The sequence below is a fragment of the Chroicocephalus ridibundus genome, chromosome 1, assembly GCF_963924245.1.
Source record: "Chroicocephalus ridibundus chromosome 1, bChrRid1.1, whole genome shotgun sequence".
Lineage (NCBI taxonomy): Eukaryota > Metazoa > Chordata > Aves > Charadriiformes > Laridae > Chroicocephalus > Chroicocephalus ridibundus.
The window spans coordinates 159,062,767-159,075,699 of NC_086284.1; the positions used below are offsets into that span (position 1 = coordinate 159,062,767).

Here is a 12,933-nt window from a genome sequence, read left to right on the forward strand (position 1 = left end):
CTTTACTGATGATGTCAGGACAGTACAGAATTCCCAAACCAGCAGTGGCATATTAAATCCCAAATGAAGGAAACAAACAGAAAAGTGAACTGAAAGGAAAGGAAGAAGTTTTTCTGACTAAAGTACAGATCAGGAACACACTGAAGCAGAGCTGCGTTCCAGCTATGACAATGATTTTATGTGCTATTTGAAGAAAAAAATTCTTTTATTGCTTTGTGCTGATTTCTCTCTGTAAAGCAGAAGTAGTACTCTTCATTCTCTACTAACTGTCCCTAAGAGCATAAGTCCTACAAAGACCATGTCCCTTTGTTTATCAGGTTCCTGGAAACACAGAAATGTGAATCCTTGTATATGGTCATAGTATTTACTAGTATGACTTCTTTGCTACCCTTTTTCTCAATTCTTTCTTTGGGCACAAGTTGCTCAGAGCAAGGACTGTCTTTTATTATGTGCAAGAACAAGAGTAAGCAGAGCAGGATCCCACTCTTCACAGTGGCTTTTACCAGTGAACATCTTTTCTGACAAACTCACACTAACTGTTTTCCCAACCTTGGACACCAGTGATCCATTTTTCTCATGTTGCTAGAACTCAGTTTAATTGTTGACTCCATATAACAATGATAAAGTAGAACACAATGTTGTATTCTCCAGGTAAAATTTAAGAATTGCCAAATGTTAGAGATGCTACAAGGAAGGATAAATAAAGATTTCACTCATTTTAACAGTCTTGGACTTTAAAACTGAAGTTACTCTAAAAGTTACTGGTAAGGAAAGAGTACCTGCAAACTTAATGGTAGCTCATGGATTCTCGTGGCCAACGTGCGAATCTCTCGGTCAGACAAAATGCCTGACTGGTCCGTATCAACCTCATTGAAGATCTGAGAAATGTTCAGTGGCTGGACTGCACTCATAAGATAGTAGAAATATGAAAAAGCAAACTGCATATCTTCTGAGTGCCGCACTTTGTGAAATGACGTCTTGTCAAACTCCTCAGGAAACCTATAAAAGAACGTAAACTAATTTAGTACTCCAGTTTCTTAAAGTAAATCATTCCTTACCTAAAAACAAATTCTCATCAAAAAGTTTAAAAAGGTCCTCAAAGTCTCCTTATTTTAGCACAACTATCATGCTGTAATAAATTCCCTGTTTCCCTTTTCAAAACATAACTTTAACGAGTAGCCATCAACACATTTGAAATAGCTGTAACAGAGCATCAACGGAAAGGTAGAATTAACTACAGTTCTACGTTATTCCAAACAAAGACACACTCACATATCCTGTAGCTCTTGCATAACAGTGCGGTCAATCATGTGAGGCATATGAGCAGGGACTTTCCGAGATGTAAATCCAAATTTGCTGTTTAAAAGCTTATTTACATATCGAAGGGAATCAGCAAATGTATCTTTCAGCTGCCTTCCAAAATGTTTACCATCAGTAAAGTATGACATTTGCTTGAGTAATGACTCTTCTTCCTAAACAGCAGGACAGGAATAAATCAAGGCTACATTGCCAAAAAAGATCGAAAACATTAAACACATAGGAAAAATGACATTTCAGCCAGGTGCCAACTCTTTCCACATTTGAACACAGGAAGAAAAGTTTTGAATATTTTTATTCATATTCCTTAGTTCTCTCTTTAAAAGAAAAATGGTAGCCTTTCCCTTAAAATTTTCATGCTTTCAGGAAAAGCAGTCTATAAAAAACGTCCTTGATATTTGTGCTCTGACACCTCACACACTCACACTAAAGGCCCTGTTTGCCATCAGATTTATTTGTAATATTACCTTTTTTTTTTACTGATTATTCATCCACCTTTGATAAACTGAAATACTATGAATATAAAGATTCCTCATGCAAAATCCAATCTCAGATGAATGGAAAGAGGTAGCCTTTTGACAACATAGCCCCTTTGCCGTTTGGTGTAGTGCAAAGCAGTTGCTACCAAGTGAAGCACAGTCTCTATCTTCTATTCTACATGTGTTCAAAGCTCTGCCAAAATGCTTTGGTTGGAAGCAGAGGATGCTTCCTACATGATTTCTTGACACGGTCTGGATACTCAATTTTGTTGGCAGACTTTCAATTTAAATTTTAGAGCCCAAGTACTTACCATTATACATTATTTTTTTTTACATTTTTTAATAGACTGGATCCATATTTGCATAAATGCAATCAAAACAAAATTTAAGCTTTCTGTTGTAATGCTGTATATATACATAGTCTGAACAATAGCACTGTGCCAACATACAATGAATAAAAACTGAATCTGACTTAAAAAAAGCAGTAGAAAGGGAAAAGAAATGACTATTCAGTTTTTACCACCTACTTAAGAGACACCCAAATCATAAACAAATAAGATTTTATGTGAAAAGTCAAAGGAGCTTTCAAAAAATCTCAATATTTGCCTCAAAGGCAAGACACATTCCAAATTTATAGATCATATTATAGGATTCCACCAAATGCAGAAAGATGTAACCATTCCAATAAGCAATGACGTTCAAATACTCACATCAAGAAGGTCCTGGAAATACTTCTTTTTCTCCCATGGCAAAAAGCCTTGGTAACTTCCAGCATAAGACTGTAATTTTCTTCCCACTAGCCCCTCCCTTACGTTTGTATCCACCTGCATATCCGCTTTTCCTCCTCCCATTACTTGTGCATCTTCTCCATTATCTAAATTCGCAGTATGTTTTGATTTCTGGGTTTCCCTTAATATGAGTGCATTCAATACTTTTTCTCGAGTTTCATTTTTATTTCCTGTGCTCTGGGAGGGAAGTGTGGATTTAGGCTTTACTTTATAAATAAGTTTATTTGTGTTCATTGTCACACCAGTACCCTTTGTTCCTGTAAGCTTTGAAGGAACTTCTTCATTAGCTTTTATAATTTTTATTTTGCCATTGCTTATATCTTTATAAGGCTTCTGCCAGCTGGTATGGTTCTTCTGATCTTCTGAACGATTATGCATGCCCTTCTTTTCCAGGCCTGTAATACTCTTTACTGTAGTTAAGAACTGAAAAGGTCTCAGGAGAGCAGCCTTGGATAGGTTAAATCCTTTGTGAGTGATATCACCATTTAGTAGTTTTAAGTCCAGGTTCTGCAGTGCTAGCTGAACATCTTCAGGAAGGAGAGACACGTTTACTGATGGTATTATCACCTCTTCATGTAGGCTCTCTTTGGTGCCATTTCGTCGTCTGCTGACTCTTGGAAAGCGTTTTTCTTCAGGAATATCCTCAAATATCATTTCAGCTTCTGGTACAGATGTTATAGTTTTAAAATCAGAGTTGGATTTTTGCGTGGAAGTTGTGTTCAGTTTTGGTTCCTCTCTAGTATCAACTTCGATAGCTACCTGCATTTTAAACTCTTCATCATTCTTGTTTAGGAACGTAAGGTTAAAATAGATCACAGTTGCATTCATGCCACTATGCATTATGAGGTGGATAGTCTTCCATTTATTAGCAACTGAAGCATGTCGGATAATTGGATTATCACTATATGAACCCTCAATTCCTTTCTTGGCTATTTCGCTGAAGCTGAAGTAGGGCAGACATTCACCTTTGGGAATAACATAGTAGGTCTGATTAAGCTGAAGTGTCACTTTATACATCTCTTCAAAGTGGTCTGGAAAACATGAAGAAACAAAACAAATTTCTGTCAATTTGCAGCGTGACACTTATCTTTCAGTCTTTAATTGTAACATGCCCACCTCGATTCACTATATTAGCAGGGAGACAGTTCTGTGAAAGAACACTTACTGTAGCTTCCAGTTTCCTGCTCACCTATCTTTAATAATGAATGACTATATATTCAGATATATAAAGCTACCAGACGTTCCAGTGGTAATTCTAAAAGCCAGTATCATTTATCACTCTTTCAGTCTCTACCTGAAGAGCTTAAGCAGCTCGTTATCACACATAACTTAAAATTATGTATCAGTCATAAGTAACATGCCCATTTTTGCCACATTTTAGTAGATTTACATTACAACAGTTGGATTTCACTACTACATTGCATCTTGACTTCAGACTTCAAAAATCAGATAGGCTCAATCAAACTTCCTCCCACAGCAGAAGACAGATTATCTGTCAACTCTCACACGAGCAAAACCCCACTGCCAGCAACAGAATTGCCAGTAATGCATTTGTGTGAGCTGAGATGCAGGGGAACCTCTACTCTTCCAAACAGGTCACATTCTTCCATTTCTGTTCCCCTGGCTATCCTAGACAGCACTCTCAATCACTTCATTCACTCCTGCTAGTCTTTCATATCAAAATAAACTTCAGACAACTTCACAGGTGACTGAAAGTAGCCTTTGACAAGAGCCCAGAGCCAGGCTTGAACTCATGTTGTCAGCATCAGAGAGGTTCTTTAAATTTCTTAACCATTATGGGTATCAAGTCAGCTGTCCTTATTTGCGTAAAGACTGTTTGCATAGCTGAAATGTAATTTCTCCATTTAAACTGTAAGCCTCTTGGCACAAGGAGTTTGACGTTTGCTGCCTCTGTAATGTATTGAGCACCCCACCCATGCTTGGTCAATAACAGTTTTATTAAATAAAGCAGCATATAATATTGGTTCAGGTTTGAATTAATGAATACAAGAAGCATCTGACTTCTTTCTTCAGCTGCTAGCAGCTCTTTTCCACAACTGTATAGGGCATCTTAGCCTAATCTGAGAGTAACAATGAACCAAAAAAGTCGGGCAATTCAAAAGAATCCCTACAGGAAGTTTATCAGATACATATTTTACGTACCCTGGCCACAGTCACCAGCATCAAATCCACAGGAGAGGACATTGCAGGCCTGATCACAGAATTTGTCTGCTAGCCATGAATTGGCACAGCCTTGGTTACAGTACGAAACACCACTTATTCCTGCCCCAAACTGCCATGGTGGTCCATTCCCAATGCCTCCAACTGCACCTCCACCAGCAACATAGCGACTACCCCCACTGTTACCTACAAGGAGAGAAAAGAAAAACAAAAAAAACCCCAGTCATTTGAAATCCTTATTTGTGAGGAAAGGCACATTTTAAGCCACAGTGTTAAAGCTAGACCGAAGAGTCAACAACCTTATTTATGACCAGTGAAATTAAAAAGGGGCAAATGCTAACTAGACTTCTATGAATTAGTGTAAGATCCATAGCATGCCCAATTGCACTGCAGAAGCTTAGGAACCAACTTAAAGTTGCAACAAAAACTCCAACATATTTTGTCTTAACTTCAAAAAGGCAGGCAGAAAACTGGTTTACTTATTCTCATGCTTGCACTCTCGATTTTAGACAGCCCTAGAGTGGTATCGCTTCTTCAATCTAGAAGTACCACTTAATTTTCCTACCCTGTAGTCCTGAAAGTTCGATCTAAGAAATAATAATGCAGCTTCACAGTCCTGTTATTAGTTGGATTCTGAGTCCAAATAATATATAATATTTCTATATATCATGCAATGATATATAGTAATAATTTGAATTTCTACCCCCTTCCTTTCAGCTAGTCAAATTTGGTACCCAAAGAAAGAATTTCCTATGTTCTACTATATGCTGTCACTTTCCATAGAAATTTGTAGTTTGCAGGAAATAAGGTTTTCATCTGTAAGTCAACTTTTCTTTTATTAGGCAAATTTTGTAGTTACAGCGGAATGACAAATTACAGTATTATAAGAAAAAACAAACAGTTCACTTCTTCCAAATGTAACATTGCTGTCTTACCAATGCAATCGCCTCCATCCCAATCACATGCTGAGTTATTACAGGCCTTGTCACAGTAACCATCTTTAATCCATGAGCCAGGACATCCCTCAGCACAGTTTGGCACAGGCCAAGTCAAGTAAACCTGGAACAACGTTACAGTCTGAGACAGGGACTGGCAAATAGAATTCAGCTGAGGTTGTTTCTTGCAATACAGAGACTTAAAATAATGCCTCCCCATGGAGAGTGCCTTAAGTCCTTAAGTATTCACAAAGCTTTACAAACAGCATTTAAACCCTACCACCAGTGAAGTTAATGTTACCCCTTTCAAACAGAAGGAAGAACTGAAGAATACCCAAGGCGATACAGCAAGGCACCAATGGCCAGAAATATAAAGCACGACTTCCCAAATCCACTTCTGCAAACCATATTCCAATGAAAATTAATATTTTATCTTTTATCAGATAAGAAGGAGGAGCTTAAACTCAGAAATAGCTGCAGGTCACTTGGTCTCCTGACTCAAAATGCTTCTTCATTACTAACCAGTCATGAGATAAGCAGCACGTGTCGAACATAATCCCTGAAGCATCTGATCCACTATGACTTAAATAAATCTAAGAATTGCCAAGATAAAAAAAAGTGTGTGGGTGTGTGTATTTTCAACTGGGGAGGCATTAAAAACCACACACATTTTCCTTTACGCCTTACTGCTTCAAGATTTTAGCAGCACATTTCCTGCTGAAACACTTACTGATAAGGTTATCACAAATAACATTGCACTTAAACTGACTTTATCATCATAACTGAGAAGAATAACTGAAGAACAATAGAAATGCACTAACAATATGATTTTGCAATTATATGCCTACATCCTTAAAGATTTAGAACAACTAAAAGCCTCCTAACATCCTCAAGTACTGCAACAGTAATTTTAGGGTAGCTTAAACTGATTTTGTACAATCCTTCTGCGCGTGTGTACACAAGTGTGCACATCTGCCTGCATGAAGTGTTTAATTCAGTGGTCTCTAATGTCTTGTGTACTTACTGCTTTAATATAAATACTAAATATAAATCTTAATTTTTTCCTCCACTCTTGTAGATGAAGCTCATGGATGAAAACTCTGCTGGCAGCCAGAGTCTTTATGCACAACTATTGCTAATGTTTCCTCAGCCTGCTTTCCTTGCTTAACCCCAGTTGTTGATAAGAAGTCTGTTGAAAGATTAAATTATTTCATGTTCATGAACATCCAACAATATATCTTTTAGTAAATAATTAAATATATGATTATATATAGATTGGGCAAAGATATTATGGGTGTCCAGAACGGAGGTAATAAATGGTAAAATTTAAATATTAGACCGGTTTCAATGTCATGTGGTCTCAGTGTTCCCATGGAAGAACTGATTCTGGTTTGTTTTGAACGTTTTCCACAAAACAGAAAGAATTTAAAAGGGAGGGAAGACCGACAGCAGCCAAACATCACATTAGTCTTACCAGTGCTTCAACAGAAAGTGGGAGAATTAGAGAGCGACACTGATAATAAACTACAGCATGAAGCCTGACAGAAGACCCATTACACTGCCAGAAACCTGTGAGTGCAACCCAAACATCAACACGGCACACGTGAAAAAAAAGACAGAGCCCTCCACACCCTGCACCTTTGCTAACAATTGTCTAGTTAAGAATATTGAACCTTTAGAGGTAAGAGGGGGAGTGAAAGCAAATCTTCTTATATTTGCTTTCCCTTTCTTAAATTTTTATTATATTAGCGTAGAAAAGTTTTACTTTCACAATGGCTTACCTTTTGACCTTTAGAGTGACTGTAAAAATCATCAGGCCAAACATCCTTCCCAAACATAACATCATCATTGAGATAGATAAACTTCTGAGAGAGGCCACTGATACGATGAATGTGACTTTCAATAGCTGGTGAACTGAAGGTAGGCAAGTGACTCACATTCTGAAATATTTCCTAAAACAAAAAGCCCCCAAAACAGGTTCAGAAATAAATAAAAAAACCCCAAACCATAAAAGGTCAGGCACATCAGATATATTTGATACTTATCTACTATTAAAAAACAAATAATGTCAGGAACAGGAAGAGGTATGAAAGACAAAAAAAGTGAAAATATTTTAGCCAAAAAAAACCCTCCACCTTTGCCATCTCATTTTCCCCACTCAAAACCATTTCAAGCCTGCTGCTTTTAACTAAGAAACTGTACCTGGTTCAATGAAAAGACATAAACTCCTCTTTCAATGGGTAATGGATCAGGCCCAGTGTACACATATTTACACTTCTCATGCAGTACAGGCTGCACAAAATTTCAAGCAAGTTGAACCTGTTCCAGCATTCAAAAAGTCAGGATTCTTCCATCCCTTTCAAGTAACTTCAGAAGCAGACAGCAACAGAAGTTGAATTGGTATCTTGTTACCACTTAGGTTGCTCAGGGCTCCTATGGCATGTCTAGATTCCAAAATTACTCCCGAATTCGTAATAAGAAGCTACTGGAGTATTTTTGTTTCACTTATTCAGGAAGCTTGAAGGATTCCCTTTCTCTTTTAAAATAAATTTTTTAGAATGCATAGCTCCTTTTTCTAGCTATCATCTTAGTTCCAGTAATTGTAATCCATCCTGTCTCAACACAAGCTTATTAGGTTATTACTGGTCTTGAGAGACTGTTTATGGATTCAGATCACATTTTATTCTCCCCAGGTTTTTTTATAAATAGACTTTATAAAGAAATTAGACATGGGCAGACGTTACCTGAAGCCTCAGTATTTGGAGAGGGGGACTAAATGAAGGGTTGATATACGTTCAGTTATCTGAATAACTGGTCGATGAAAAGCTGGACATGAGCCAACAATGTGCACTTGCAGCCCAGAAGGCCAATTGCATCCTGGGTTGCATCAAAAGAACCGTGGCCAGCAGATCGAGAGAGGTGATTCTACCCCTCTCCTCCACTCTTGTGAGACCCCACCTGGAGTACTGTGTCCAGCTCTGGAGCCTTCAGCACAAGAAGGACATGGACCCATTGGAGCGGGTCCAGAGGGGGGCCACAAAGATGATCAGAGGGCTGGAGCACCTCTCCTATGAAGACAGGCTGAGAGAGTTGGGGTTGTTCACCCTGGAGAAGAGAAGGCTCCAGGGAGACCTTATAGCGGCCTTCCAGTAGCTGAAGGGGGCCTACAGGAAAGCTGGGGAGGGGCTGTTTGCAAGGGCATGTAGCGATAGGACAAGGGGCAATGGCTTTAAACTAGAGCAGGGTAGGTTTAGATTAGACATGAGGAAGAAGTTCTTTACAATGAGGGTGGTGAGACACTGGAACAGGTTGCCCAGAGAGGTGGTAGAGGCCCCATCCCTGGAGACATTCAAGGCCAGGCTTGATAAGGCTCTGAGCAACCTGATCTAGTTAAAGATGTCCCTGCTTACTGCAGGGGGGTTGGACTAGGTGACCTTTAAAGGACCCTTCCAACCCAACACATTCCATGATCTGCTTAGGCAAAACACAAAGACATACTGGGGTTTAATAAAACCATGGATGAGATGGGGAAGAGTTGGTCACTTCTGCCTTCCAAATAAATGCAGCCTTTAGCTGAAAGGGGATAGCTATATTTCAAAACAAAGACAGAATCTTTACTAGTAGCACTTTCATGCTGGTATTTTTGTTTGTTTTGGGGGTTTGGTGGTGGTTTTTGTTTGGATTTTACCTGATGTGTCACTATGGTAATCCGAGGATTATCCAGGTTAAGCCAGGAAGGAATCTGCCCATTAGTGACGATGAAAATATGTCGTACCCAAGGGGCATGCCTCTCTATTGATCGTAATGAGTATCTCAGTTCTTCATTATCTTCAAAACGGCTGGCAGAAATATCTTCATCCTGCTTAGACTATAAAAAGAAAAAAGTCCTTTCTTAGATTTTAAATAGAACATTAATGTTCTGATCCAGCTAGGTAACAACAGTGTGCTTTAGCATATGGATGCGTAAGCATTTGAGAACTTAGACATTCAAAAATAAAAAGTATATTGATCAAGCACCATTATTCTTCTAAAGGATCATACTCTTCTGAACTATCAAGGTGAACAATAGAATCTTCTGACATCAATGGCTGACCACCTGGTATCATTAGGATGTCGGCTGACGACATTTCAAGATGACAGTGCCTTGTGTGATCCCGGCTCTTGAAGAAACAACCCCAGAAAAAATACACCCTCCTGTTTTCCTGGATTGTTAGTCTCAATTATTTCCTGATCTTGATCAAAAGCCAAGTTGCATTTCAAATCTGTAACATCACCTTTCAGATATCCAGTTTTAAGAGGCTGGGGCCTTCCAAGTACATTGCATCATAAGCCGTATATAAATGTCACCTAATATAGATACACTGGAAGCATCATGATGTGGCAGCTCTTCAATTATCCCCTGCTCTTATATTTTGAAGAACTTAGGCAGGAGAAAATTAACAAAGCTGAACCTAATATTCACTATTAGATAGCTAAATGTTTCCATGTTTTTGTTAAAATGACAACATTTTAATTAGAAGCTCTTCAGGTAAGTAACAAAATTAGGTTACATGACACTGTAACATATGTTTCTTCTCCCATTTATTAGAACTTAATGACCTCATCTAAAAACAACAATTAAGGGTGCCCTAAAAGGAACATTTCTAAGAGAAGTATGACTGACTGAAACAGGAAACTCCAGAAAAATTTGAACATTTAACATTTTCACTGCAGATTCTACACACTAGAAATAAGTTTCCTTCTTTTCTAGTAAGTACAGTAACGCAGCTTACACATTCTCAAAAATGTAACAACTGAAAACATTTCAGCAACACCAGCATCCATCGGCTAAGTACCCATTTACAAAATAACATGTAATTTCAACATGCTGAAGTATAAAGTTTGAGTTCAGGGTTTTTATTAACAAGGAAAAGTTCCCCAAAAGCCAGGAACAGACTGCAATCCAGGAACAGGATACCGACCGCAAGCTTTACTGGAAAGGGCACGTGTACTTTACCCATGCCACTTGATATTTACTGTAAAATTAAATTCTAGCAGGAGAAAAAAAACAAACCCAAGATTTTAGAAGATCTTATCTTGAAACAGACATCTTGTTATTTTATTAACTTTTACTAAACCAAACATCCTTGCTTCTATCAAAAGCATTCAAAGTAAACCTCCTTTCTTTACAGATATCTGTATTTCAGATCTTCAGAATTTTTTGGAAGAGAAGTAATTAGCATTTTCTCAGCACATATGATGCCGCAAAGCAAAAAAACATCTAAGAAACATCGGAAAGAAGATAATCATGTTTGTTAATAAAGCCCTCTGTCTTCCCACACACAAGAAGCCTGCTTATCTGCCAGTCAGCATCAGTTAAGCCTTTCAGGACGTGACTGCACACAACTTTACCAGAACATGTGCAGAGGGTAAAATTTTTCACTTAGCAGGGAACAGGAAAATTTCAATTAAATGTCACTCCGATCCTTGTCCTCCTTAATTTCAGAATTTGACAATGCTCTTGAGATGTTTTCTTACAACATAGTAAATACTGCATTCTTAACACCTCCAAGCTGCTGGAAGAAATCCCGTGTTCCTTGTCATTGACTAGTTAGCCTCTGCTTGCAGTTTTTAAATACTACAACCTTTACACGCTGGAACAGAATTTACCTACCTGACTGACAGAGCTGAGGTCCCATAGTAAATACGCAGGATTAAGCGTCAGTTCTTTTCCATCTATAGTCATGTTCTTCTTTGCTTGCTTGCTCAGTTCTTGGAAACCCTTAGGGTTATTCAGTTGCAAGAGAGCCACGCTGGCTTCTGAATAGAGCTGCAACTATACAAGCAGAGAAAATAATTTCTGGCATGCACCCACAGCAGCTCTCTTCCTTTGCCAATTCCACCTTTTTGTTGTATTTTTCTTACTAGAGTTGCTAGCAAGAACGACTAGTAAACACTGTTTTTAAAGAACTACAGTTTTGTAAGAACACAAAAAGGGGTAGTAAAATGGGAAATGAAAAGCATTTAAAGATACAGAACATTTCTAGATGCTTAATTTTCACTTTCCAAAGAAAATTTCTCCTTACACAATGATCCAGCAACAGTGAGGCTGTCCATGTTATAAATATTTCTGGAGTAAGTCCCCATCCATTCCCTCGCCCCCCAGTAACAAAATTCGTATTTTATTACAACTTCATTATATGACTCAAACAATCATAGGTTTTTTTCCATCTTAATCAAGCAATGCTTTTCTAAGAAAATTAAGGCCACCAATTCATCATTGCTGTCAGAAGCGTGAAATTTTCAGAATGGTTTACAGATCAACCTACAGCTCAGAAATCTGAGATACAAAGGGCTCCAGAACTAATCCATGTGGGTCTCCAAGTCCTTAATGATGGTTGCCAATATGCTGTTAAGGTCATTTCTTAGTTGGGGACTGTTTGATCTGTTTGCTGTTTTTATCTCTTACCACTAGTAAGTCTGTATATCAGATTTCATAATGCACAGGATAAGATGAGGCTTGCACTACATGCCCTCTCTAACAGCTAGTATAGTTTACAAATTGTAGGGCATCAAAACATTTCCCTAGAAATATAGCATAACCCAATAAAATGGGTTATGTAAAATGTGTTTACATATGAAGTAGCGTGAGCAAACACAAACAAGCTAAAAGCAGAACCGCACTTGGATTCTCCAAGTTCATACATTCAACAGTCAGACTGAGAATACATGCAGTTAATCATTAACAATATTTACTACATGCTATGCTTAATTTTTGTTCCTTCACACAACATAAGACAAATAAGCACGTCTATCAGATTTTCAGTTGCATAAGATCTGTAAAAGCAATTTGTAAGTTAACAAAATTTGAATACTGTCATGTTCAAAAACAGCAAAACCACCACAGTTTATTTCATAAAACCCTTAAGTGATTTTTTTTCTTTATTTTTGTTATATCTGACCCTTTCTGCTCATTTTAAAACAACACTTGTCCCAGAGTTAGCACCCCTTCCATTAGCAAGACCAGCTGTCCCACTTGTGACATTTTAAAGCTGTTGATGCTTTGACTCATATGCTATTTGAGATCTTTCAATCTGACTTATGAGGCCTGCCACTAGAAAAATCTGATAAATCTCAGACCTTCCAGGGAATCATCTGAACCTATGGGTGGAAAGGATGGCTTCAGTAGCTAAATGGCTGAGGTATAGTTACGGACTGCAGCTAGCAACCTCCCAAAATATCGATATCAAAATG

General features: G+C 38.0%; 1 protein-coding gene across 4 annotated transcripts in view; it reads right to left on the bottom strand.

Annotated features, from left to right (window-relative positions):
• GNPTAB (N-acetylglucosamine-1-phosphate transferase subunits alpha and beta) overlaps nucleotides 1-12,933 on the bottom strand; it is a 46,493-nt gene that overhangs the window by 12,402 nt on the left and 21,158 nt on the right. For all 4 annotated transcript variants that reach the window (XM_063320564.1, XM_063320575.1, XM_063320584.1 and 1 more), the window contains 8 exons: nucleotides 11,354-11,515; nucleotides 9,389-9,568; nucleotides 7,482-7,652; nucleotides 5,701-5,824; nucleotides 4,748-4,951; nucleotides 2,507-3,615; nucleotides 1,273-1,472; nucleotides 780-999 (listed from right to left, as the gene is read on the bottom strand). In XM_063320564.1, the coding sequence (XP_063176634.1) occupies nucleotides 780-999; nucleotides 1,273-1,472; nucleotides 2,507-3,615; nucleotides 4,748-4,951; nucleotides 5,701-5,824; nucleotides 7,482-7,652; nucleotides 9,389-9,568; nucleotides 11,354-11,515 (2,370 nt within the window). The remainder of the gene's footprint in view (nucleotides 1-779; nucleotides 1,000-1,272; nucleotides 1,473-2,506; nucleotides 3,616-4,747; nucleotides 4,952-5,700; nucleotides 5,825-7,481; nucleotides 7,653-9,388; nucleotides 9,569-11,353; nucleotides 11,516-12,933) is intronic.